Source organism: Cervus elaphus, chromosome 33 (genome assembly GCF_910594005.1).
Source record: "Cervus elaphus chromosome 33, mCerEla1.1, whole genome shotgun sequence".
Classification (NCBI taxonomy): Eukaryota; Metazoa; Chordata; class Mammalia; order Artiodactyla; family Cervidae; genus Cervus; species Cervus elaphus.
The window spans coordinates 24,240,877-24,266,500 of NC_057847.1; the positions used below are offsets into that span (position 1 = coordinate 24,240,877).

General features: G+C 53.7%; 3 protein-coding genes across 3 annotated transcripts; all 3 read right to left on the minus strand.

The window, feature by feature from the left end:
- Positions 1-1,105: 1,105 nt before the first annotated feature.
- HOXD11 (homeobox D11) lies at positions 1,106-4,181 on the minus strand. The gene is made up of 2 exons (XM_043894801.1): positions 3,002-4,181; positions 1,106-2,276 (listed from the first exon to the last, which is right to left on the minus strand). The coding sequence occupies exons 1-2, from the start codon at positions 3,777-3,779 to the stop codon at positions 2,041-2,043; spliced, it is 1,014 nt and encodes a 337-aa protein (XP_043750736.1). The 5' UTR covers positions 3,780-4,181; the 3' UTR covers positions 1,106-2,040.
- A 6,000-nt stretch (positions 4,182-10,181) lies between these two features.
- Positions 10,182-11,250, minus strand: HOXD12 (homeobox D12). The gene is made up of 2 exons (XM_043894932.1): positions 10,673-11,250; positions 10,182-10,521 (listed from the first exon to the last, which is right to left on the minus strand). The coding sequence occupies exons 1-2, from the start codon at positions 11,241-11,243 to the stop codon at positions 10,283-10,285; spliced, it is 810 nt and encodes a 269-aa protein (XP_043750867.1). The 5' UTR covers positions 11,244-11,250; the 3' UTR covers positions 10,182-10,282.
- A 5,045-nt stretch (positions 11,251-16,295) lies between these two features.
- HOXD13 (homeobox D13) lies at positions 16,296-18,130 on the minus strand. Its single transcript, XM_043894911.1, has 2 exons — positions 17,356-18,130; positions 16,296-16,566 (listed from the first exon to the last, which is right to left on the minus strand). Exons 1-2 carry the CDS (start codon positions 18,128-18,130, stop codon positions 16,316-16,318), a joined length of 1,026 nt encoding a protein of 341 aa, XP_043750846.1. The 3' UTR covers positions 16,296-16,315.
- Between the last annotated feature and the right edge of the window lie 7,494 nt (positions 18,131-25,624).

A 25,624-nucleotide genomic window follows, 5' to 3' on the forward strand; every position in this document is an offset into this window, starting at 1 on the left:
TGCGGGACCCTTTTGGAAACAATATAAGTATATTTTCTTTTGTTCCATATCATAGAAAGTACAGTAACTTATTTGACAGGGTGACTTTTTTTTTCAAATATAACGAAGTAAGTCTGTAATAGAACTTTCTTCTTCAAATGCCTACTTTCAAAATCGTGTTTCTTCATTAGAGCTAATGGACTGATATCTATGACACCCCCCCCCCCCCCGCAGCAAAAAAGAAAAAAACAACCAGCACTTCCTAGCTGTAGTAAAAGCATGCTGGTAGACATTTTAATATAACCAGTATTTTTAAAAGAAGTCAATTGGTACTGAATTACACAAATGTTTGAAGGGAAATTAAGGTTATTGATCCTGAAATTAGGAATTTGCCTAGATTTATGGTGAGCCCTCGATATGATTCTGTGTGGTCATAAATGTGTGTGGGGCTCTGGATGTGTGTGAGCATGTGTGTGTGAAAGTGGGTGGCAGTTGAATATCACAGAAGAACCTTAAGGCGCCTAATTATTCAGAAAGGTTAAAGGTGATGACCTTGACATTTTGGAAGTTCAAAGGCATACACTTATGCACTTATGTTTTTCCTTCCTTCCAAAAGCTTTGATAATTTAAAAAAATTTTTGCATTTGGAAATGCATGCCTCCTTGGAAGATGCATGGGGTGCTGTATAGCTCATGGATTTATTTTTTTACTTTGGACTTATGAGCGGTTAAGAGGCATAAGATTCACTTTACTCTTTTCAGAGAAAGAGAAGCTTTTCTCACTCTTCCAGTTTATTGCACATTGCGGAAATCTCTTTTGGGCCCACCAGAAGGTGTATAATATAACCCAATTAAGCTGTTTAGAACTTTGGCTTTTATGGTGTTGTCTAGACAGTTCAAGGTTTTGTAAACAGCCTGGCCTGGCCCTGCAACATAAAGTGCGGTGCAGCCTCCACCACATTCTTTAACTTGAAGCGGTAAATGCTGTGAGAAGTGGTCTGCAGTCCTGGGCCCTATTTCCAAGGCGGGGCAGTGAGGGAGACCTTCTCTGCTCCAGGTCCCTGTGATGCCAGCAAGGACCCAGGCCTCTCCACCCCTGATACCTTCCCTTTAGAAAATTAGTTTTGTTTCAATGAAAGGTTCTAGTTTTTAATTTCTTCTTTTAAGGGACCCTGCCTCCTTGACATCTTATTAAGAGTGAATTTGGATCTCCTACCCAGTATTTTTTTTTTTAAAAGGAATTCCAAGTTTACTACCCTGGGTGTAGGATAGGGTGAGGTGGGCAAGGAGACTTGTTTCTTAGGTTCCTGCTGTCCCAGCCTCATTGCCTGGATAAGGCAGCACCAGCATGGCTGGGTCACATCTTCAATTCAGAGAGTCATCCCTAAAGTTATTTTTAATGCTAGTGTAGCTTAGAAGGGATGGGAAAGAACAAGTCTTATCTTAGCGGGATTAAAAAGCTTTTCACTTGATTTTCAGTTGCTTGGGGGAGAAGGTTCTGGCCACAAAAATATCCTAATCAGACACTAAACTTCTTCAAAGAGGAAAATTCATACAGTGTATTGAAGCTATAACCTCCATTTTACTAGAAACCATTTATTCACACAAAAGACAGTGACTCATGCCTTGATACGACAGACCAAAGGTACATTTCCCAGAGTTTAAATAATCTGCATTCACCAAGGGGGGAAGATGCCGTCCCTTAAACTCAGAACAAAAACAAGTGCCTTCCAGCCCCTCGGCCTAACTCTCTACAGATCCCACAGCGTCCCCACGGGAGCTCAGAGAGAGGGAAGAACAACAGCACATTGGCGGTAAAACTGTAAAGGGACGTTTGCATTTACCATTTTCCCCTTATTAGGATCCGTTCGGCCAAGTCCCCGACCTCGTCCGCAGGCTGCAGTGGTCGCTGGGAGGTCCCGAGTTGACCGTGGGAAGGAATCGTGGAGTTCCACAGAGAAGAGGCGTCATTAAACCCAAGGACATTGGGCCTGCTCAGGGCAGGCTGGTGGGGAGGAGAGTGGGTGCGTGGGGCTCGGGGAGAGGGGTGCTCCTGGAGCTCTCAAAATAAGGGGTTTCCAGTGAAATACTGCAGACGGTCTCTGTTCAGTTTCTTTTCTTTCATCCTGCGATTCTGGAACCAGATTTTGACTTGCCGGTCAGTAAGGTTGAGCATCCGAGAGAGTTGGAGTCTTTTCTCTTTGTTTATGTACACGTTAAAGAAAAACTCGCGTTCCAGTTCGCGGATCTGGTACTTGGTGTAGGGACAGCGCTTTTTCCGAGACCGCTGGGGGGCCACTGCAAGTTAAAGAGACCAAGGGGTGAGAGAGGCCACTGCCTGTCCGCTCGGGCCGCGCAAGGGCCAGGCCTCGGCCGGTTGGGGACGTCCCTGCTGCGGCTGAAAGGCCCTGCCTGCGTCGTGGGGGATGATATATGGGCGGGCACAGGACAGAGTGCGGGCGTGGACCTGTGTTCACGCCCCGACACACACACACACACACACAGCCTGGCATCGAGGTGGGAAAGCAGAGAGCGAGGCAGGCTCTGAGCTGGACTCAGAAGAGAAACACGAGCGTGCCGGGCATCTGCTCGACTCCAGCCAGCAGCGTGCCTCAGCCAGAGGTTTGGATAAAGTCCAGTTCAAGGATCAAACTCTTCCCCAACCCCCCACTCCTTTAAAAGCAGGAGGCTCGAGTGTCCACACTCACAAATTGGCTTGAAATCTCCCCTCCCTTCCTACGTCCCTCCACGGTCTCTAGGACCCCCCGCCTCCACGCACAAAACTGGGGGAAAGCTCTCTGCAGCGATTAATGTCCTCCTCGAAGTCTACCTTAAGCCCACCTAAATTGGTTTCCTATCGTAAACACGCTTTACAACGGCCAGGGAAATCTTATAGGATGTATAAACCCCTTCGAACGCTTATAAAGTAGCACATAAAACGGCGCGAGCAGAGGGAGGCCCCCTCCGCCCCCCCGCGCCCAGGGCCCCCAAGCCCAGCCGCCCACCCCGCGTCCGGTGCCTACCTGTGCCTCCGCTCTTCTCAGCCCCCGCCTCCCCCGGGGGCACCTCGCCGTCGCCGCCTTCTGCCGCCCCCTTGGGCTCCGAGCCGGGGGTCGTCTTGGCGCAGGGACTTCCCCCGCCGCCACTGGCCGCCGTCTTGGGGTCGCTCTTGTCGGCGGCGCCCTCGGGCTGCGGCGGCGCGGGAGGCGGAGGGGGCTGCGGCCCGGCGAACGGGGGCCCGGGCGCAGCCTCGTAGAACTGATCGAAGCCCTGCGGCAGGATGCCGTTGCGGCCCACGGCGCTGTAGAAGTTGGAGGCGGCGCCCGCAGGGCCGTGCGGCGGCCCGGGCGCGGCGCACACCGGCTCGGGCGCCTTGAAGAGCACGTCCGGCCGGCGGCCCGCGGGCGGGAGCAGCTCGCGCTGCATGGCCGCCTCCTCGGCCGCCGCCGCCGCCGCCGCCGCCGCAGCAGCAGCCGCGTAGTAGGGAGCGTAGCCCCCGGCGCCGCCACTGCCGCCCCCGCCGGGGCCGCCCCCGCCGCCGCCGCCCCCTGCGCCGCCGCTGCCGCCGCCGCCGCGGTATGACCACTTGGCGCGCTCCAGGCCGTAGTCGCGGAAGGCCACTTCGCGCACGGGCTGGACGTGCGGCGCCAGGTTGGAAGAGTAGGGGAAAGTCATCTGGCAGGACGACGGTTGCGACAGGAACGACGGCTTGCTGGCGAAGTCCGACGGGGCCACATAGTAGGCGCAGCCGGGCAGGTACATGCTGGCTGCGCTCGGGCCGCACTCGTCAAAGTCGTTCATGGCTCCGCGGCGTGCGCGCCGGCGAGCCCCGGGCCGCTCCCCGCGCCGCCAACCTGAGCCATCGATTGCACAAGAGGCTTGGGCCAGGATCAACTAAGCAAAAATCCCCACCGGGCGCTGACGTGCAATTCATCTTGATTGATTCTGGTGGTAATTATGTCACGTGACGCCATGGAGAGAAATGTCCTTATATCTATATCAGTGCTCGCCAACACGCCCCGGGACGGCTCCTGGCGCCGAGACGCGCGCGCGCTGGGGGCAGATCGGCCTCCCACTCCAGCCAGCTCTCCCCGAGCGCCCCCTGACCAGGCTGTGCCGCAGGCCGGTCACCTGTGCGCCGCCGGCGGCTGCCACTGCTGGGTGCATCTGCCACCGCCCGGCTGGGCCGCCCGCCCGCGCCTGCCCGCGCCGCTTTAAGTACGCGGACTGAGGCCGGCAAGGAGGAGGAGGAGGGAGGGGGAGAAAGGGGGAGGAAGGGGGAAGGGAAAGAAGTGGAGCGCGGAGGGGGAGCCCCGGCTCCAGGCACCGGGGACTAGGTGTGAGGGTGTGAGGGTCCCACCCCCTACACCCCTTCCTGCAGCCGCTCCCTCCCCCGTGACGCCGCCACCCTCTTCAAGCCCGCCAGGAGCTTGTTGCTTCTTGTTCAAGGCGCGTAATTGCGCCGCTCTCGGGGAGCCAGGAGCCCTGATTTACATATTTCTCTGCCCGGCGCTCACGCCGAGCAGTAACTTGGCTCTCTCTACTGCCGACCCGGAGCGCGAATGCCAGCCTCAAAACACTCACGCCAAAAGCCTTCCAGGAGCTCACCCGGCCCGGGGTCTCGGTGCCCACTCGGCCCTGTCGCCTTCTCTTCTTTCTCCTTCCTTGTCCCCCTTTCAGTCTTCTCACTTGTCTCTCCGGCCCTCTCTCCTCTCACTTTCCCGTTTCCTTTTTTCTTCTTCCTTCCTCTTACTTTACTCCCCTCCTTGCCGCTGGCTCACTCGGTCCCCAGGTCCTCTGTCCTCCTTCGCCCCAGCTGTGTGTCCCCGCCTCAATCGCTCTCCCTGTCGTCTCTCAGCTTTTTCTCTTGCAGCGCTAAAGCGAGGAGGGAGTTCACCCAGCGGAGGTACCCCGTGGCCCCCCAGAAGCTTGGGGGTCTGCTGAACAAAAGGACCTGGAGTCCTACTCTCAGGGTGCCTGGCTTCCCGCTTTTCCGCAAGCAATCAGAGTCAAACGCCAGGGCCTCCGCCCGTCTCACCCTCTCTGCCTTCTGGCCTGGATAAGACCAACCAGCCTCACATCCAGCTCCTTCCCTGTGTCGGAGCCCCGCCAAGGCCTACGCATCCGTGCCGCCTCTCCCCTAGGCTTCTGCGGCACCCTAGGGCCCGCAGGGCCACTGCGGAGCTCCCCGGAGGTCCGTTGGCTCTGGGGGTGAGGGGCGGGCTCTCAGCCTCTCTTGCCTCCTGGTTTAAGCCCCTCTTCTCCACTCGACTCTGAGGGCCCCCCATCCACTCTCCCCAAGGCCTCACTCTCCTCGGCGGCGGCCGCGTCCCTCTTTTCTAGCCCGGGGGGTGGCGGGGTGGGGTGGCTCCAGGCGAGGCCTGGGCTCAGCCTCAGGAAAGCCAGCGTTTTCCAAAGGTGAAACCCGTCTCTTAGCAAAAAGCTCCCCAAACCCGAATCCCAGAACTGAGGGCAGGAGGTTGCCTCTCTCTGCCCAGGATTCCTCTGCCAGGCAATCAATCCCAGCATTGGTCCCAGGCCTCAGCCCTGCGCCCGAGACAGGCAGTGCAGGTTGTGAGGCTGGTTCCCTCCCCGGCCCCGGTCGCCGCAGTGCCCGTGCCTTGAGCTCTGCCCACCATGCCGACTGACCGAGAAAAGGCGTGTGATCAGAGCGCATATCTATTTTTCTGACCAATGTTCCCCCCTTCCTCTTTTATCTCCTCCCTCCCATTCTCCCTCCCACTTTCTCTCCTCCGCCCCCCTCCCACCTCAGCTTCCCTCCGAACGCTGCGCAAACAGGTCGGTGGGGCTGGAGAGCAAGAAACCCCCCATCCAAGAACTGCCCATCCTTGCAAGCACCCTCCACACAGCTGACACCCTCGCCCAGATTCCCGCTCGCCCCCTTCTCCTCAGACTAGACCGCTGGCACACTTGTATGCCTCCCCATCTCCATCTCTTGCCCAAACCTATCCCTTTCGGGCTCGGAGTTGACGCCCCAGGATCTCTCTCCTAAAATGGCTCCCCGGACACTGCACATTAGCCCCGCAGCCGGACAGGACCCAGGGTAGGGGCCGCGGGGTGCCCCCCGGCTGGGTCTTTATGTATCTGCAAGTGCGCAAGATTCTGGCACCTTCTCTCTGCACGGGTGGGGCGCAGGCAGCCCGCTGCCCCCAAAGTAGAGCCTGCTGACCGTTAAAGAGGGAAATGGGGGAGGACGAACCATTCAAGTTCAACGACATGGCGACGGCGCTCGGGCTGGAGGCGCGCTTTGGCGGGGGAGGGTGCGCCATCTGCAGCGGCGCATGGGTGCACAGGGAAGGGGGCGGCCGGCCCCTCTCTGCGCGTTAGCGCGGACCCCCACCCCCACACCCAAGCCCAGGCTTTCGTTCCTGGCCCATCCCGCTTCGCCCTTTGGCCCCAGCTTTCTCCTCCATCCTCACCCTGAAACCCAAGGAAAACCGCAGCCTACAGACCCGCGCGTCCGGCTCGAGAACCTACCGTGAAGATCCAAGGGCTGTGGCCTCGTCTCTGCCTGCGCGGCCCCACTCGAAGCGCAGGGAGCGCATCGGACCCTGTCTTCCCAGCCCGCAGCTCCGCGAGTGGTAGCTTTCCGCGCAGCGCCCGGACGCGATGCGGTAATTTTGAGCCACCCAAGATAAGACACTAACTTGACCTTAACTTTGTCAGGGCGCCCCTGGTATCTGGAGAACGTGAACAGACACTGTCTGGCAGCTCTCGTAAAAACTGACTGGGGAAGAGATTCTGAGTCATTTCATTTATTGCCACTACAGTTCTGCAAGAAAGCTTTTCCTCCCTGCCAAACTTTAATTATTTATGCTCTTTTAGGAAACGAAAGAGAGGAGAAACGCAGGGAAACACCCAGAGCCTGTCCCTTCCCTGCAAAGTCTTCGGAATGGGCTCCCTAAGTCAAGTGACCGAAGAACAAAAATGTGGGGAGATTACCTTTGTCCGAGGACGGTCGGACAGCCGCTGTGCCCCCCGCCCCCACTAAGGGGGGGTGGGTGCAGCTGGAAGAGGCGGGGTGAGGGGGCACACCCTCCCCCCACCCCCACAGACATGAATATTTACAACGGTTCTGGGTTTCTCCTCCACGCGCCCGCCTCCCGGAAGCCTCCCCAGCCCGCCTCCCTTGGGGAGAGCCCCCAGGCCTTAAAAGCGTCTCCCGGCCGGCCCTCTGAGCTCTCAGCCGGTTGAATGCCAGACCAAGCCGTTTTTCCTTGTTTAAAAACCTTTTCCTTGGTCAAGAGGCCCGCCTGGACTGCAGCATTTCGGAGGACGCATTTGTCTTTGTGCGAGGGAATGTTCAACACTGAGATTTCAGCATTTTGCTGGGGTATTTGTTTTTTTCAGATTTCATCGTGCTTCCAAATCCCTGCTGGGACTTTGGTTAGGAAGGGAGAAAGGATACCACCTCCTTTATATTCGTGTGGATCAGCAAAAGGGATGGATTTGAAAAACACTACCGAAGCTCTAACCAACAGACAAAATTTTACACTTAGAATAATTTCAATCTCTTTGGGGAGTGGTCTTCAGGGATGTCTCCTTCCACCCTATGTCCCATGCTAAAAGGAAAGAACACAATGATACAATGGCGTATCGTATATTGCAGAGAAAATGGTCTCCCTGTGTTGTCTTAGGGCCTTGGTCTAAGTCCGGTTCCCTGGCCCTTTACCCAGCCCGCCATACCTGAGGTTTGAGTGTGGCCTCTGCCTTTGTTTGGTTATTTTGAAGGGGGCAAACCTTACCGGACTCAGGGAGACCCAGTTCTCATACCATTGCCTCCCTGAGCCCTACCAGCATTTCTAAATAATAGGGCCTCCCTCAGCAGCTTCTTGCTTCATTTTTTCTTCATTTTTAAAAGGAGCTGTTTAAAATATAGTTCATCAGATTTGCTTCAGAGAAGGGGAGTTGGAACCATTTAATGCTCAAAATTAGAGACAACGTTTTTCTAATTCCTCTACTTGCTAAAAGCTAGTAACTCTCTAGTTTCCATCTCTGAGCTAGCAGGGAGCTGGGGTCTGCAAGAGCTCAGAATACTGAGCAGGCCCCAGGTTTCCTGGCCCAATTTAGAGGCGCTGAAGACCTAGAGGGTGCCGGGTCCACATCTCCCAAGGGAGTCTGCTGGGCTCCTGGCAGAGGGACCAGTGTGGAGGACTTCCACAGGAGTAGCCTATTCACAAGAAGCCTGACTGGAAAAACATGGCAGGGAGAGACGCTCTGTACTGAAGCCCGAGGAACCTCATATCTTGGCAGCCCCGCTGATAACAGCAAGCTTCAAAGTTTGAGAATGTAGGCAAAATGCAGAAGTCCCGGCCAGCAGCAAACCGAGGGTTCACTTAGAGTGTGGGACATGCTGAAAGCTGCTCATGGTTCCCCTACCTTGGTATTTTATATATTTTGTTCACAGGCTTTTATACACCATTTCCTGACTGACTTGGAAGCCATTTTCTCATTTAATGAACAGTCAAGTAGACACCCATAGTGAAACCGCAGCCAGGAAAGAAAAACGAATTTGGTGACCCGAAAAACATTAGAAGAGAATCTGAAATGTTTTGAAAAACCGACATCAGTCCCATGACAGCTTAACTGGGACTTGGATATTTATTTCCACTGAAAACATTTCTGTATGTCTGATACTTAAAGCTATTGTTTTTGACAAAATAAACAAAACACATACAAAAATTATTAGATAGCAGAGAAAATGCAATTCATCTAAACATCAACTGAGGTCAGTTGGGCTGAGGCTCAGGGTGCCCCATAAGGTGTCCATTCCAGATCTTGTACTGAAAATTCTTGGTCTTGCACTGAGAATAAATCATCATCGTACTTGGAGAAAAAAATCTTCAACTCTTTGGCTGTCGTGCATCTCACTAGAAGAGAGGGAGCTATTTCTCTGAAGGAGGTGGAGAAGGGGCAGAGATGATAGAAGGAGCTTGGGGGGCTCTTAGCGTCATTGAGATCAAGGCAGGACACCCCAACACACCAGGACATCTCTACCTGGCATTCAGCAACCCCAGCCTCCACGGAGCAAGCCTGACAGGGCCCGTAATCTCTCAGGCTCTGCTGGAGCAGGCCATCATGGCCTCAGAAAGAGCCCAGCAGCGGGGCCCCTGGTGACGCTGGTGGGCGGTGAAGAAGATGAGAGGGAGCTTCTGCTTCTGTCTGCTTGGTTGAGAGAAGAGAGGGGGCTGAGGATCTGAAGGGCCTCCTTTCTAACCCTCCTGATTTCTGGCTGGTGGGAGACTTCACCTCTCCCTGCAGTGGTTCATTACCATAATTCAAGAAAGAAAGACAGACCAGTGGACACCTTTTCTCACCTCTCCAGGAAAGCCTTATGGACAGGCAGAGTGTAGGAACCCCCCTTTCCTGGCTCACTCCCACCTCTCCCTGGATGTTTCCCCTCCTCCTGGTGCAACTCAGCCTCAAAGCCAGCTAGGAGCTTTCCTCACCAGAGTTCAGCTCTGGGGGTCCAGTTACACAGTGGAGGGCTCTAGCATAGGTATGTGTAAGGACATGGGAGAAATGGGGATTTTACCAGTCCATCTGGAGGTTGCCGTTTGCTGTGGAGCCCCAGCCTCCCTCATCCCATCCGTGGGAAGGAAGTGCCCAGTCCATTCAGCCCAGCTGGAGGGGCCAGCCCAGCCTGGACTCCGAGGCGTCTCTGGAGTTTGTCTGGCCACCACGCCCCCTTACTCATTTTTCCTCCTGAAGGTCTAAGGCAGCTACTGTCCTCCCAAAGGAGAACGGTGCCCTTTCCTTCCTCCAGAGTCGAGATCCTGGCTTTGCCACCAGGAGTTTGGCTGCAAAGAGACAGAATTGTGCCGTCAGCTCTTTCTACTCTGCTGGAGAAGTCTTCCTAAATTCAGTTCCACTCTGAGCCCTAGTTAGGTGCCTGCTGGATGCAGAAAGGGCTGGGGAGGAGGGGATAGGAAGACGAATCAGGTGGAAGCAGAAATGCAAGTACAAGGGCACTAAAGTGAATGGGGGGGGGATAGTACCCCAGCTAAGAGTTAGGACAGGTGACCCTAGACTTCCACTCTGGAAACCTCAAGGCTGAGGCTGAGACTTCTGCAGGTTTCTCTGAGAAGGGGGGAAAGCAGGGACGCTTAACTGGCCAGGTTTCCAAACAAATCTCCTGCAGGCTTCTGGGGCTGCTGTCTGAGAGGGAGGGTACCTGGAACTAGTGGAGAAGGAGCAGAAGGAAAAGCCCTATCCCCTGTCTTCCTTCACGGCCAGGCCTTGAAAAAAAGGCAGGCCCAGCCCGGCTGGGGACACACCCAGGGCTAGTACAACGCCAGCGCCTGCTCGCGCAGCACCACACGCTTCTTCTTCATACGCCGGTTCTGGAACCAAATTTTGACTTGCTGGTCGCTGAGGTTTAGCCTGTTGGACAATTCCTTGCGCTTCTGCCGGTTGATGAATTCGTTGAGAAGGAATTCGTTCTCCAGTTCCGCAATCTGCTGCTTTGTGTAGGGTTTCCGCTTCTTTCGGGCCCTCCCCGGGGCCGCCCCCCACGGCAGGCCTGCAACACAGCCCCAACCCAAGTCAGCCCGGCCCGCTCCCAGTTGCCTGCCCGCCCCTGGCGGCTTCCCTCCCTCTACACACTCTCCCCAGCACCCCACCACCCACCCCGGCCCGGGGAGCTTTGCTCGGGGAGCCTGGCCACCCTTTACCGTCGGGCAGCGAAGGTCGCAGGCAGGAGGCGACGCCCGCCTGCACTGTCATGTTCAAGTTGAGCGGGCCTTTGGCGTCGTCCTTGAAACCGGCGGAGCAGGGTGTCGCCTCGAGCAGGGTTGAAGAGCCCGGCGCGACGCGGCCCATACCCGTGTAGTCGTATTTGGCCGCTTTGAGAGCAGCGGCCGCAGGGGCCAGACTAGACTCCGGGATGAAGGGCGGCCGCGCCCGGCCACGCTCCTCCGGCCCCGCGGCCGCGTCGGGAGTATAAAACTTGGCCTGTTCTTCGGATCCGTCCTTGGCGCCCAGGGGCTGCAGGCCGAGAGGCCCAGAGCCAGCCAGGTAGGGCTGGGAAAAGCTGCCGAAAGCGGTGGCACCAGCAGGCTGCGCTGGGGCGCAGGAGGCGGGCGTGGTGGCCCAGGGCAGTGCGCCGCGTGGGTACGAGATAGGGGGAAGCGCGGCCAACTGGCCGCCATTCGGCCGCAGGTTGGAAAAGTAGAAGGAGTCGGGCGACTGCAGATTCAGAAGCGAGCCCACATAGCCCGCTCTGTAGAGACTGCGCTCACACATCTCCAACAAAGGGCTTGGGCTGCGCTCGCAGCAGTATTTAGTTACAACCGGGAATAAGAGGGACAGTCTCAGACGATTGGACGAAACTTCGCCTGCAGGTTCTTCAAAGCCGGTCATTTCAGCACCGCCTACATCCCCCGACCCGTTTTCCTCCCCCGCCCCCCATTCAGGGTATTATGATAACACCCGCAATATTCGATGGCGAAGGACGAGGTTGCCAGGCCGAGCCAAGTCATATTGAGCGAAGATGGAAGCCTCTTTGAGTTTCCTGGACGATTTCAGGAGCTGGGGGGCATTGGGCAGGGGGTACCTCTGCCTTAATGTCCCTTGGGACCCTTCTTGGTCTTGACTGGCTTTGCACTCCCGTTTTCTGCTGGCTACTTGGGTTAGGCTTGCTTCTACCAGCTTTCACTTGCAGCTGAGGCCTTTTCCAGTAGGGTGCACTTCCTGGCTTGTCCAGAGAGCCCTTGGTCTGGTAAGGCCATCCTCTGTCCCTAGGCCTTAGCAAAGCTAGTCCTACCCCGTCCCTCCCCACCTCATCCCTCTGGACTGGACTCTGCGCAGGTAACCTGGTAGTGAAAACCCAGGGCTGCCTGAGCCCCAGGTCCCAGGCTGCAGGCATACTTTGCTGATAGAAGAGGAACGCATCACAAATTCTGCCCAAGTTTGGCGCCCAGGAAGGAGGCTTCACATCACTCCTGTTGTGCTTCAGTATAGCTCAGCCTTCTGTTCCTGGTACAGTCAGCATCCAGGTCCTGGGAGAGTGCTGGCCTGGGGACCCGGGCTGCTTGATTGGCCAATGGTGGCCAAAGGCTACATTCTTTTAATCGCCAGCAGTTCACCTTGGCGATTACAGCCTGCAAACCAGAGTTCTAAGGTGTTCATTCACTCCGTGGCGTGCAGTAGAGCGAGCTCCCCTCAGCTGGTGTTGAAGAATAGAAGACCAGAGCCACCGGCCGGGAACAGCGGGGTACACCGAGGGACACCGAGGCACCGGACTAACTGCGTTCCTCTGCTCCGCGCCTCCAGGGGCGTGCGGGCCGCTGGCGCGTTCAGAGGTCTGGCGAACTGGGAGGCGGGCGGCAGCGCTCCCTTCCTGGGAGCAATGCGGCAGCCCCCGGCCGCAGTTCCTCCGGTCCAGTGTGGCCAGAGGGCTCAGGGTCCTCCTTTCCTGCCTCCGGTCCCAAGACCCCCAGCGACCCGCCTCCGCCCCAGCCTGCAGCCCGCCTCGCGGTCCCGGAGCCAAGCTGGAATTGGTTAGACCGCCAGCTCCGGCACGGAGACCACACAGGCGCCGCCGGAGGGCAAGGCTGACCACCGCGCTGCGACTTTATTGTGTGAGTTATGGCGACCAATTGGGCGGCTCTGGGGAACGCAATCGGCCTCTTCCCCTCGCTCTGGGGCGGGGGTAGGGGGTGGGGATGGGGGTGGGGTGGCAAGTCTGGGCTCCTCGGGGCTCCGTCAGAGTTTCCTTAGGAGCTCAGAAACAGAGACATATTCCATTACCTCTTCCTTTCGTGGGGGGTGTAGGCAGGCGCTGCAACCTCAGTTCCTGGGGACTTAGGGAGCCTAGGCTCTCAGGGAATCTTGCCCTGTTTTCGAGGAGCTACAACTTCCCTAAGTCTGAAAGTTCCCTTTCCAAGGGGGTGCCTGCAGTCTTTTCTCTTCCTATCTCAGTACTATTTCCAGGTCCAGGGGTGTCTACTTCGGACGCTTAGGCGGATGCTTGCTGCGGTTTGCCCAACGGGACTAGAGGTATAAAGGAATCAAGAGAGAAATAGAAAAGACGAACAACTAGACTCTCCTTTCTCCTTGGCTCAGATGATGCCCAGCTGCCCCATCTCATCTCCTGGGCTTTTGATTTCCTAGATCCAGCAGACAAAGTTGCATGTTAGAGCTGGCAGGCTGGGGACAGGGAGGGAGGGAGGGAAGGAGGGCGGCGAAGTGGGAGGGTGCCAGAGGCTTGGCTGGTGAACTGCAGAATGGGAAAGGAGGATTCGGTCGCGGAGTTACACGGCGAGCTCTGCCAATGCCGCCTACTGCCCAGGAGATGGCGAGCGAGCTCCACGCCTGGCGAGGCGCCGCCGCACGGTCAAGATCAACAGTGAAGGACGGCTCAGCCGGCCTGGGGTCGCCAGCCTGTGCGGTCACGGCCCGCGGCCAAGCGCGGCCGAGCATGTCGGAACGCCGGAGATGGTAGCGGCAAGGCTGGCCGGGACGGCGGAGCCAGAGGGATCCGGATGTCTGCCAGGGACGGGAAGGGTCGCGGCCGCCCCTTTGTCTGGCGGTAAGTCCCAGCTCCGAAGTCTCCTTCGTCTCTTGGATCGCGCGTAGACGCGCGGGCCTTGATTCTCCACCGGCGGCGCTCGAAACCTGCCAGGTTTTGGAGGCGCTCTGCCGGTGGCCTTTCAGTCTCCACCCGCAGCTAAGGCCTCTCCCCGAAGCTTCCTCCGTTCGCCTCGTGGGTTTCCCTACCAGCCCTCCGGCAGTTGATCGGCTCCGCTCCTCAATTCGGAATATAAAAGGAATGCATATAAATAACAAAGTCTTCATCTGTTATTGATTTAGCCATCAATTCAAATTCCACTGGAGAGCTTTTGAACGTAGTTTTCATCTTCAGCAATCCTCCTATTTCTCGTAGGCGGGGAAAATTGACCGGCAAACTACTGATGAAAGGAAAACCTCGAGGCAATCCTCCTTACCTACCATCCTCGGCAAGAAACCTGAGAAATGGACCTGGGAGATGGGGTGCGGTTCTGGGGTCTGGAATTTACAAAAAGAAAAGAAGGGGAGAGGAACGACGATGGAGAAGGGAAACGGGCCCGTTTTAAATAAAAACACATCTTGTGAGAAAAAGAGAAATATGTTAGTGACTCTAACCGAAATGGAACGTCGGGACGGCATGGCCCCATTTTCAGGGGTTATTTCTTCTTGAGAGATTGAATCGTGGTCACTTTTCCTTTTCTGTCTCTGCTTCTGTCTACCTGTCTGTCTCTCAAAAAGCAGCTGCCTGCTCACAGTCGGTTGCAAGATACAGAAAGAAAAAAAAAAAAAAAATCAAGCCGAGGCGGAGAAAACGAAAGTAGCTCTAAACTTTGGGTCTCTGAGTTTTCTCTGGCAGATCCATAGGGGAATCTCCCACCAGAAGAGTTTACATATTGTGTGAGGTTTTAAACAACTATATTTAACTCGCATACCAAAAAGTTTGCAGCCATTGAAATCATTGCACCCGGCGCTAACAACGACGAGGCATCCAGTTCCTTAGCGGCCATTTCCCTGAGTGGCAAAAAGCCCTCAGAAATAATGTTCCTAGTGCCTAAAAATTGCGTCTAGAGGTTTAGGGTGTGTAATTATGGTTTCGGCCTTCAACTGCTGTGTGCAGACTGCCAGGAGAAAGCGATAAGGGATAAGCCTGAAATGTTTCTTTTTCAGTTTCCAAATATGGATATGACTAATTTCAAGACCTTCCTAGAATAGATATTTATAACAGCCTTTCTAGGAAGAAAATCGCCAACCCGAGCACATATATATTGGTTTAAAAAATAAAGCCATTTGAATAAACTGATAATTTTCTTTTGAAAGAGAAGTAGAATTTTATTGGGGATTTTTAAACAACTGGTCTGGTAGAAAAATATAATTTTAGACACCACAAATTATATCCTAATTTAAAGATATCACTATTTATGTTAAAGCCACGGGAAAAGGAGGGGGAAAGGGTGATGGAAGTGTAGAGCCTGGAGGTTTTAGAGACCAGAACTGGTGTTGCGTTTCCTTCATCTACAGGGAACTGTGCATTTGGGATAACAAGATTTTATAATAAATAAGAACAGTTTCTAGAGGCAACAAGAGCTTGGAAAAAGAAAACAAATGTATAAAGACTCAGAAGAAACAAGAGAGTTCTGTTTATTTGCATCTCCCTAGGAGTAAAAAGTGATTTTTAAATGTCTGAAGCACTGCGCATGTGTCTCAGCTCACAGACATTGCATCTACAAAAATAATCTCAGTTGTATAAATATGCAGCACTTTAAAAGTAGTTATTTATCATCATTTTCAGAGACATCTTTTATTTTTTTCTTCCTGGACTTCAGAGCTCCACATTTCCCACATTTGTTAGATGCTTTAAGCTCCACAAGAGCCCAATACATTTGTTCAGACAGTCAAGTTCTTCACTGGGTTCTGGATTAAAGTTTCCACCCATGGCCACATCGATTCAAGCCTCTTTAAGGGAACCGAGGAGATGGCCTCAATTCTAGACCCATAAATTGGAGGCCAAGGAGAGGGAATGCATTTGTACCATTCGTGGATCACTCTGTGAATTGCAGCCATTTAAATATCTGTGTCTAGAGGAATGAAGGCATCCATGAAGACACATTATTTCCAAATTAAAAATTATAAAAGCACAAATCTACAGGACATATTGTACACATATAACAGCAAATGACCCAATGTCGGAAAGATTGTCTTCATCCACTATTGATACAAACCCTATTTAATAAGGCAACTGCTTTAAAAGCCATCACAGTACCTCCAGCCTCCTGTTTCAGACTTTCCCAGTGACCCTAGAATACTGCTTGCCCAGAGCTGTTTCCATTTGCCCCAGGGTGACTGCTGAAAGCTAATGATTCAATTACCCAATCACAGGATATGAATGACTGAAAATCCGAATCTTTCTGCCCTAATGGATTATGAAAATAGTAAGTGCTGAAAACAGGCATAAAGAGTGATTTTAAAAAATAAAACCCTAAAATCAGAATGGCACTTCTGAAATTCATTTGGGGGGATTATTCAAAAATACTTCAAGTCCTTTGTACTGGCCTGGAGGGAGAAACAGAACATTAAAAAGTCATAAAAAATAAACCTAGACAAGAGCAAAATCAATAATAAGTAAGAAACAGAAGTACAAAGGTTGGGCAGCAAAAGGTTTTAGAGCCAGATAAGGGGAAAAGAAAAACAATTCACAAAATTTGCCATCACTGGCACGGGATTGGGAGAATTAAATACATATTCAAGTCTTTCCAAAAGTCTTTTGGAGGCAACTGAAAGCATTTAAACTCTGGCCAATCTGGCCCACATCAGGAGACAGTATCTTTGAGCTTGGAGACGATTTTCTTGTCTTTCACTCTTCGGTTCTGAAACCAAATGGTCACTTGTCTCTCGGATAGGTTCGTGGCAGCCGAGATTCGCCGCCGCTTGTCCTTGTTAATGAACTTGTTAACGGCGTACTCATTCTCCAGTTCTTTGAGCTGCAGTTTGGTGTAGGGCACCCTCTTCTTTCTCCCTCGACGGTAGACACACATGTCTGGCTGATTCAGAGCCACATCCCCTGGTATTAAAAAAAAAAAAAAAGAACAGCACGGGAAACATTAGATGGGGATATGTGGAGCACACAGCTGGGGGCTGTGTGTGTAGACTTGAAGAGGGTATAGAGAATGAAGAAAGCCAGGCTGTTTACACTTTATTATTATTTATGCAGACATATTATTTACACATTATTAAAGAAAGATTATTTACACTTCAAAGTGAAGGCCAATTTGATGGATCATCATGGTTTCTCACACCGGCATCTTAACAAGCCTGTGATTTTATGGTGTGATTGTTGGGGGCTCTCATAAGGACAGTTTCTGCAAATGCTGGTTGCAAACATACGAACATACATAGACTTAATAAAAACCCAGGCTGTTTGTTTAGACTTTGATTTCTTGTGTTCCTTGGAGCTTGTGAGCTCTTGGAAGCTTTAGTGGCATTCTGGGGCATTCATGTCCTTGGAAAGCGGGGCTCAACTTCATGACACCTCTTTGGGGAGGAGGGGCCAAGGCCTGAGCAAAGGGCAGCAAAGACCTTCAACTCTAGGAGAAAAATAGCCCTATGCCCACACACAGGAAGAAAAGGGTTGTGAGAGAGGCAGTTTAAATCAAGGGATGAATTTACAGAGTTCACACAAACTGGACCAACTGTTCCGCTGGTTTTAACCGCGTCTGGGGGAGGAGGACAGGCACCAACTCCCAAGTAGGGGCGCAGACTCCCAGTCCTTTCTTGTCCTTCTTTCGCTCTTCCTCTTCCCCCTTCCCTGCATTTCTCCCTCTTGCCCTTCTCCCTTTCCCAACGTCCCTACCTGGAAAGGATGACTTCCAAAAGTGAGAGCCCTGTGGCTGGTCCTTGGCGCAGTACACCTGGCCGTTCCACCCGTTGGCCAGCGTCCAAGACTGGTAGCCTTCCATGGAGATGTACGCCTCATGCCGAGGCTCCCCGGAGCCGAAGGTAGACACCATGTCGATGTAGCCGGGCACATGCTGGTAGGGGCTCGTGTAGCCCTGGTAGAAAGACACCTCCTTGGCTCGCGCGGGCACCTCGTTGGCTGGTACGCTGCTGCTTGCCAGGCCCGACACGTCCATGTACTTCTCCACCGGGAAGCCGCCCAGCGAGGCGTGCGGCGACGACTTGAGAGCATTCTGCTGTAAGCCCACGCCGTGCGACATGCGGCAGCTATAGTAGCCGTTGCCGAAGTGGTAGCCGTAACCCAGGGCCGGGGCGCCCGGGGGCGCTGCAGCGGCTGCGCCGGGCGCCGGGCACTCTTTGGCGGAGGGAGCCTCCGGGCGCGCCGCGACCACCGCCGAAGATGACGACGACGAGGCAGAGCCCGCGCGCTCAGAGGTTCCGGGGTACGCGAAGCCTGAAGCCGCCGCCGCCGCCGCGGCCGCCGCCGCCGCCGCGGCCGCAGCGCGCCCAGAGTGTGTGCCGGCGAACACTGGCGCCGAGAGGAAGCCGCGACACTGGCCCGGCGCCGCTGCCGCCACAGAGGAGGAGGAGGACGAGGAGGCCGGGGCCGCCCCGCCGGCCCCGCCGTCCGCCCGCAGCCCGTCCATGTCCCAGCTCCCGGCGCGGCTCATGGCCCGGCCCGGCCCGGCCCCGGCCCCGGCCCCGTGCAGGACACCATGGCGCTGCGCGCCTCCTCCCTCCTCTCCTTTCTCTCCTGTTCTCTCGCTCCCGCCCTCTTCCTCTCGCCCTCTCTCCCTCGGCGAGCCTCCCGCCTCCCGCCCGCCCGCCCTCCAACAGGTTAGCTCATCGCGGGACGTTTATAAAAACGAAGTTCAGGTTGGGAGGGGGCCTGGGCCGGTCGGGGGGCCGCCTCCCTCCCCGAGGGCTCCGGCTCGGGGCCGTGCCATTGGCTGCGCGGGGCCACGTGGGGGTGGGGGGCGCGGGAGAGCCTGGCTCCGGGCCCGGGCCGGGTGGACCCACCCACCCGGGCCCCTACCCCTCCCCAGCTCTTGTGCAGCCCACCGCCCCTTCCCGCCCGCCCCCGGACCCAGGCGTTTGCGGCGCAGCCACCCCCACGAGCTGATTGCGCGACCGCCCATCCTGGGCCCTGTCTGCGACCGAGGCGGGCGCCGAGGCCTGCGCCTTGTCTCGGCCACGGCTGTTTTTGCCACCTCTCCTCGGCTCCCTGAGCTGCACAACTAAATGAAGGCAAAGGACAGAGATGATCAGAATGATGTGAAAACAGACGGTTTTTGATCCTGTTGCTTAATGCCTGGGATTAGCTGACCTAGACCCCAAACGCGAAGGAGCTAATTTTCCCTACCTTGCGCGTTGTTACGGGGCGAAGGCTTTTAATGCAAGTTCTACCAAGCGATCCTCCGAATTAAGACCAATTGAAGCATAACCCCCGCCCCCGCCCCAATTTGCACACACCCGGAAAATGCCCACGAAGCCGCCCTGGGGGCGGGGGGGGGGGCAGAGACTTACAAGTAAATCAAGCGGACGAAAGACCGGTCCTCGCAGCGGTGAACCCGAGAAAAGTCCGGAAGCCTGGTCCACGCTGTTCTCCTCTATAGACAAGCCAGCCGGGAGTCGCCTCCCGAGCTGGGCTCCCGAGCCCTGGCGCAGCCTCCCCGGGTCCGCAGAAAGACCCTGTGGAGGGCGCCCGGAGAAAGCTACTCTGCCGCCCTCCTGGAAACTTCTGCGCCTCGCCCTGCAGCCGAACTGCCTCATGCATTTTGCAGCCACCACCCACCCCCGCCCGTTACTCACACCAATTAATTGAAAACTTCACTTTCCCAGGGACCTTTGTTTCGCTTTCTTTTCTTAGCTGCCAACTGCAGAGAATCGAGAGGGGCAGATAAAGAGAGTGTTTTTTCCAAGCTAACTTGGGGCTTATAATGGGAACAGCCCAAAGCAACAGAGTCTGACTTCGAGGGGGTAGAGTGGGCCCTGGACAGCCCCGCCAGGGTGCGGGGATCACAACTCTGAAGCCTGTTCAACACTTCTTTCCATTCCTCAGCCACAGAACCCCAACCCATCATCCACCATCTTAGCCATTGTCTGATGTGAGTCCTGTGGCAAATTTAAGGATCCACTTCAGAAGCAACGTTAGATCTGATGAGCCGAAAATATTGGGGTGTGTGGGAGAGCCCTCCGAGTGAGCCCATTTCGTTCTGTAGGATCAGCTCGCCAGGCCAGCCCATCTCCAAGAAAATCGCTCCCATGAGCCTCGATTGGTGAAGCCAGCTTGTCACCTAGCCCTGCTGTTTCTGGACCAAGACAGGATCTGGAGGGGGCAAGCAAAAGAGCCAGGGAGGCCGTCTTGGGCCTGGTCAGACATCGCAGGGTGGGCTGGTGGTGTTGGGAGTGTTGACACGCAAAACGCAGTAACCATAAAAGGCTCAAATAAAGGGGAAAGTTATGAGAGGGGCGCTGGAAAGGAAAAGCAGGAGACTTGACCTTTTTGAAGTCTTGGACATGTTCATGATCAATTAGAGACAGGAGGGGCCTAAGCCTCTGCAGAAAATTGTAGAAAATGTAACTTTGCTGGTGAGAACAATTTTGGCTACTTGAGAGAAGGCAGAAGTTAGCAAGAGAAGCTGTGTTTGTTTGTTTGTTTGTTTAATACCAGCCAGAGCCAGGTGACAACATTGCTGACTTTTTGGAAGAGTTTGGCTGGGGTTTCTTTACTCAACAGTTTCATTACCAAACCAATCATGGAGGCTGCCCTGAAATGCTTTTATTTTTCCTTTGTATACTTTTTAATTTTTTCCCTCAGAGAGGGAAAACATGGAGATACTTAAAATTTTTTTTTCTGTGACCTCAACAAATTAGTCAAAATATTTCTAAAACATAACTGGAACCAACGAACTTTCAGTCTCTTAAACTAAATATCACTGTGATTTTGAGTTCTGGAATTTCTGTTCCATTTTTATCTGATAAATACATATTAATGGTGGATTATATGCTTTAAAATGAGGAAAATGAGATTAAGATGAGAAGGAAGGACTTGTCAAGTTTTTCTGATTTCAGACAGCCCCTCATTTTTTGGCCTAATTGTCCATGCAGCAAAGTAAGTTGTTCAGGACTGGAAGCAAAGTCTGAATTAATGCTCTGTGAAAGACACTTCTCAATGGTGGCCATGCCTCTAGTTTCCTTGTGGAACTCTGGCAAGACATGGAGTTTCTCTAACCATCCTAGTGAGTGGATATTCAGAGACCAGGGAGGTTTTGAACAATAAGCCTAGCCTCTTGCTATTCTGCAGTTGTACTCTCTTCCAAACAACCTTCTAGGTCCTGGCCCTGGAGGAGGGGATTCCCCTTAGGAAGAAGGTTCTGACTTGACCCTGTGAAAGCCCCCTAAACCCAGCAGCCCAGGGCAACTTCTGCTATTAGATCATGAGACTGTGGTTGAGTACCAGGCAAAGTCAGGGCTGCTCTGTTTTTGAACTAAGATGACACAGTTTACAACTCAGGGTGGTAGGTAGTGGAGGAATTTTGAGGCTGAACTTGCAGAAACATTTCATTTAGCTTGTATATCCTGTATACCCTGTATCCAAGGTGATTTTAGGTTTAAACGTAATGGGAAATTTTTTCTTTAGCTGGCTAGGAGCACAGACTGAATGCTATGTATGTGTGTGTGAGGGGGTGTACTATGTTGGGGCTTTAACAACAGAAATAGTCTTTGTTACATGAAAATCTTTGCAGCCAAAAATGTCTTCAAAAACTGATGTGCAGTTATTCAATGAAACCAATTTTGCCATCTTTCCTGGTTTTGGTGAGAAACTCAAGATGGCCCTTCATTGCCCAAAGCCCTGCTCTCTCCTGCTTGCTCCTTAGCCTGCCCAAACACTCTTTTTTGGGAATTGATGCTGTTCTGGAAGTCACATCCTCTCTTTTCCTTCTTGTGGCTGATATTTCAGATCATGTCCCTGTCCTGGATTGGGGAATGGGTAGCTACAGGCTGTGATTTAGATTTATTGAAGAATGTAAGTTCCTCCCCTTGCCAAGAAAGCATCGAGCTCAATTAATCACTTAATCGGTGGCCATTACAACAATAGCCTGGTCCCAACAGAATGGAGTCCCAGGAACCACTTTGAAAATGTTTTCCTGGATGGCCACACCAGAAAGTACAGGACACCACCCTAATTAACTTGTAAGAAGCCAAAACTTCAGTGTAGAAATAGTCTTAATTCCAAAGTAAAGTCTTAAATCCAGTGGAACAGGCTGGACAGTTCTTGGTTAAGACCAAGTCTGTGCTCTGCCAACTTTGGAGCTAATTTTCCCTCTGCAGGCAATACCCAGTTTCACTCAGGCTGGAAATATCGAAAGGATTAACAACAACAACAAACTCGGGGTAAAGAAAGGGGTCTTTAGCAAAAATGAGACAGCAGAATCCTGAGTTTAGGCACTTTTCTGTGTCTGAGATGTATTCCACTTGAATTTAACAACACAGGCTTTATTAAATGTAAATTGTTTGCAACAACAACAAAAAACCGCTTCCAACCTAAGTGTTATTTGGTGAAACCAGTTTACCTCCCGCAGGGCGGTGGGCTCCTCCAGTCCTGGCGGGAATTAAGCACAGGGAGAGTCTTCCCTCTCACAGAAGCACTAATCTCCCTACGAAGGGGACGCCGCAACGTGGGTGCAGAGCTGGAGAAACCGGATAACTTGTTGCTTCCCCCCCCCACCCGCCCCCTGCCCCCCGCAAAACAAAAGATGGGACTGCAAAGCATCTTCCACTGTTATGTCCGACAACTCAAGGTGTGAGGTTGTCCTTGGAATACTTCTCCAGCAGTATCATTAACTGAAGTCCAGTAAGTGCTCACTCTGTCGGCCCTTTGAGATGAAAGAAAATAAGTAAGTCTCTCTGTCTCTCCTTCCTCCCCCGCATTCCTCAGAGCCCCGCTGTCCCTGTGGGAAATCCACTTGTGGTCATCGACAGAGCGAAGGGATGAAGTGTAGGGAAATGCCTAACCACGAAGGGGCGGGGGTTGGGGGGGGGGCGGGGAGGAGGAGAAGGGAAGGAGGCGGAGGAGTAAGTGATGCGGTTTAGCTTCCCGGCTGGACCGCGTGCAGTTCCCCAGGCCCGGCGCTAGATGTCCCTGCAAGTTTTCCTGTCGTGTCGGAGGGCGCGCGGGCTTCAGGCAGGCAGCGAGTCGGGTTAGTCCTGGAGTCCAGGGAGAAAGTAGCATCCCAGCCCCCACCCAAGGCGGTCCAGTGGGCGCAGGATTGTAGGGGAAAAGAGAAGAAATAGAAGCAGCCAGAGAGGCCCGGGAGGGATAGCGCGAGACCGGCCTGCAGAGGGACGGCAGCAAAAGTTTGTCAGTTACAGAGTCCGCGCTGGAGTTGCCAGACCCACATCTTTGCTAATAAACCGAAACCCCCGAGCCGTGGGAGCGGCACTCAGTCTAAAGAAAACGTACCCGGGAGTTCGAAGCCCAGAATCCAGCCGTCCTGCTCTCCCACCCCACCCAGAGGCCCCTGTCCTGGAGAGGGCTTGCGTCCCGTTGTGGACCTGCCAGTTTTGAGCCCGGTTGGCCGGGAGTCTTCTTCCCAAGTCAGGAGACAGGCCCCGGCGAGGTTGCGGGGGCTCCACGGCAGCTCGGGCTCTACGGGCGCTCCACCCTTCGGACAGCCTGCACACATTTTTATTACCTTAATTCGAAAGCCAAAAGTGTTTACCACTTCACCTCGCAGGACCCGCCGCTGCTCAAGAAACAAATATTTAGTCTGGAGGCCTAACATCAGCAACAACAAACTTAGGCCTCTTTCATGTAATTCCTCCTTTGGAGCAAAAAGTGCTTTTCAGTCCTTTTGGAGAAAGCCCTTCCCGAACCCTCACCCCCAACGCATCTTAAAAATTCCTGCCAAACCGTGCCGGCATGGGTTGACTTTTTTTTTTTTTTCTGAGTCTTGTGCCATGGTAGTGAGTAGGAAGTCCTGGTGGCCTGGAGGCTGTGTCTGAAAACCAGGGACTTTTGACAGGCCATACCCAGTCGCAGCCTGGACATTCCAGAGGTGCAAGGTTTGGGCATTTCAATAATAACCCCCAACAGAATTGTGTCAGCCTTCTCACTGCCTCTGTATAGACTAAATGTTTTTGAGGTAGACCTATATTTAAAGAAGACATATGCAAAATAAAAGAACCAACCAAAAATGCTGCCCAAAACTTTATAATACAGTATAGTTTGGATGTGATCAGTGATAACTTAAATCACAAGCAAGTTGTCTAACCTCCATGTAGAAAGTTTCTCATCTCTGAAAAAGGGATAGTAATAGAATCGATTTCTATAGTTGTGAGTTTTAGAGGAGCTAATATATGTAAAAAGCACTTGTAATTTCAGAGTAAAAGCTCAATACAGGTCGGCCAGTATTATTACTACTAGTAGATGTGAAATCTAAATAAATTAAGGGACATTAAATATTGGAATGTTCAGTGTCTCCCATGAAACACTGTCTGCTAAACGGAGTTCATGAAAAATTATAGGTGTCTTTTAGTGTGAAGAGTTTTCCTGACATGGTCTCGAATGTACTTTTCATAATAAACGTGCTAGAATAGCAATATTAGTGTTATTTAAAAGGTGCAAAATAGTTTTCAAAACCACTAATAAATGAAGGTGTTCTCCCTTTCCATCAGACTGAGGTACGGTTTGCCACAGGCTTTGGCATTAGAGCCGAAGGGTCCCAGAGGAAGGGAAGAAGTTGGAGACCCACCCAAGGGGTTAAGGAGGAATGGGCTGCGCTCAGCACCCAGCCACCCAGCGGCGGCTCCTGCGATTGAAAGTAGCTAACAGCCGCTGAAACCGCTAGGAAAACAGACGGGGGCGCCAAACGACAGCAATAAAGGCATTCGCGACTTCCGCTTAAGTCGCGCCTCCGCGGATCCCACCCCCTGCCAGGGCCTTGACCCGCCCACGGACCAGAGCCTGGACCGATGTCCCATTCAGTCCCCAAAGCTAAGTGGGACTATGGGGTACACTTCCCAAGTTCCTGGGACAGCCCCCCTCCACTAGGCGCGGCCTGCCAGAGACTGAAACTGGGCACTCGGACTGTGGAGCGGGGAAGGAAACGGGGGTGGGGGGCGCATCCGCTCGGCCGAGCTCCGAGCACGTTAATGGCCTGAAAGCTAGCGCGAGCGGGGCTCTTAGTGCTCGGAGTCAGGTGGCCTCTGGGGCAGGGGCCGAGGTGGAAGCGGGTGATGTCCTCCGCCGAGCTGCCGACGCCCACTTTGCGTCCCACCTCTCACCTCCCCAGCCACCAGGTGCTCCAGCTTTCCATTTCTCACCTTTGGGGGTAGAATTGCGTTTATAACCGTAAAGAGGTGGGATTGATTTTCGAAGCAAAGCTCGCGTTGTGGAAATAAGTTGGTGCCAAGGGGAACAGGAGAGAAACTTTTGGCATTGACTGTGTGTATAAATGTATATAAATATATTTCACACCTTGTCTCCTCTTACATTCCTGACGCCCCCAGTGGGTCCAAGGTTAAAAGGAAAGCGCCAACAGAGAGATGGGCAAATAGATCTCGGGTTTGCCCCTAACACACCCCCTAGGTTCTGGGTGTGGCGGCAGGGAGGAAAGGGGGGGGTCTGGGTTGGGGTCTGGGTTGGCGGTGAGGCGGGGATGCAGGACCCGAGACTAGCGCCCAGATTGCCAGGGTCTCTCCGCCTCTTTGGAAGCTCGCAGGCCGACCTCCCGGTCTAGTCTCTGTCCGCCCTTGTTCCTGCCTGCGGTCGTGGACCTCTCCCCCTGCGCAGCTGGTAGATGGACTCGCACACTAGTTGGGGGTCCGAGCACCGTGGCGCGCAAGCGAGGGAGGAGACGCGCAACGGCCTTGAGTGAAGATTGATCTTCGTTAAGATGGTTGCCTCCAGCGTCATTATGACCATCAAAGTTATCACCAAGAGGCTCAGCCGCCAAGCTCAGGTCGGGAGGAGCAGCGGCAAGGCTAGTCCGCGATTTTTCGCGCGCAGACCCAGCGCAGAGATTATCCGAGGCCACAGGTAAGGGGCTGGGGCGGGAGAAGGGAGGAAGGCGAGAAGGAAGAAGGGCACAGTGGGAAAGAGAGGGCAGGAGGCTGGTAGGGAAGGGAACCAAGTCTGTTTTTTCTCATCTTTGACCTCG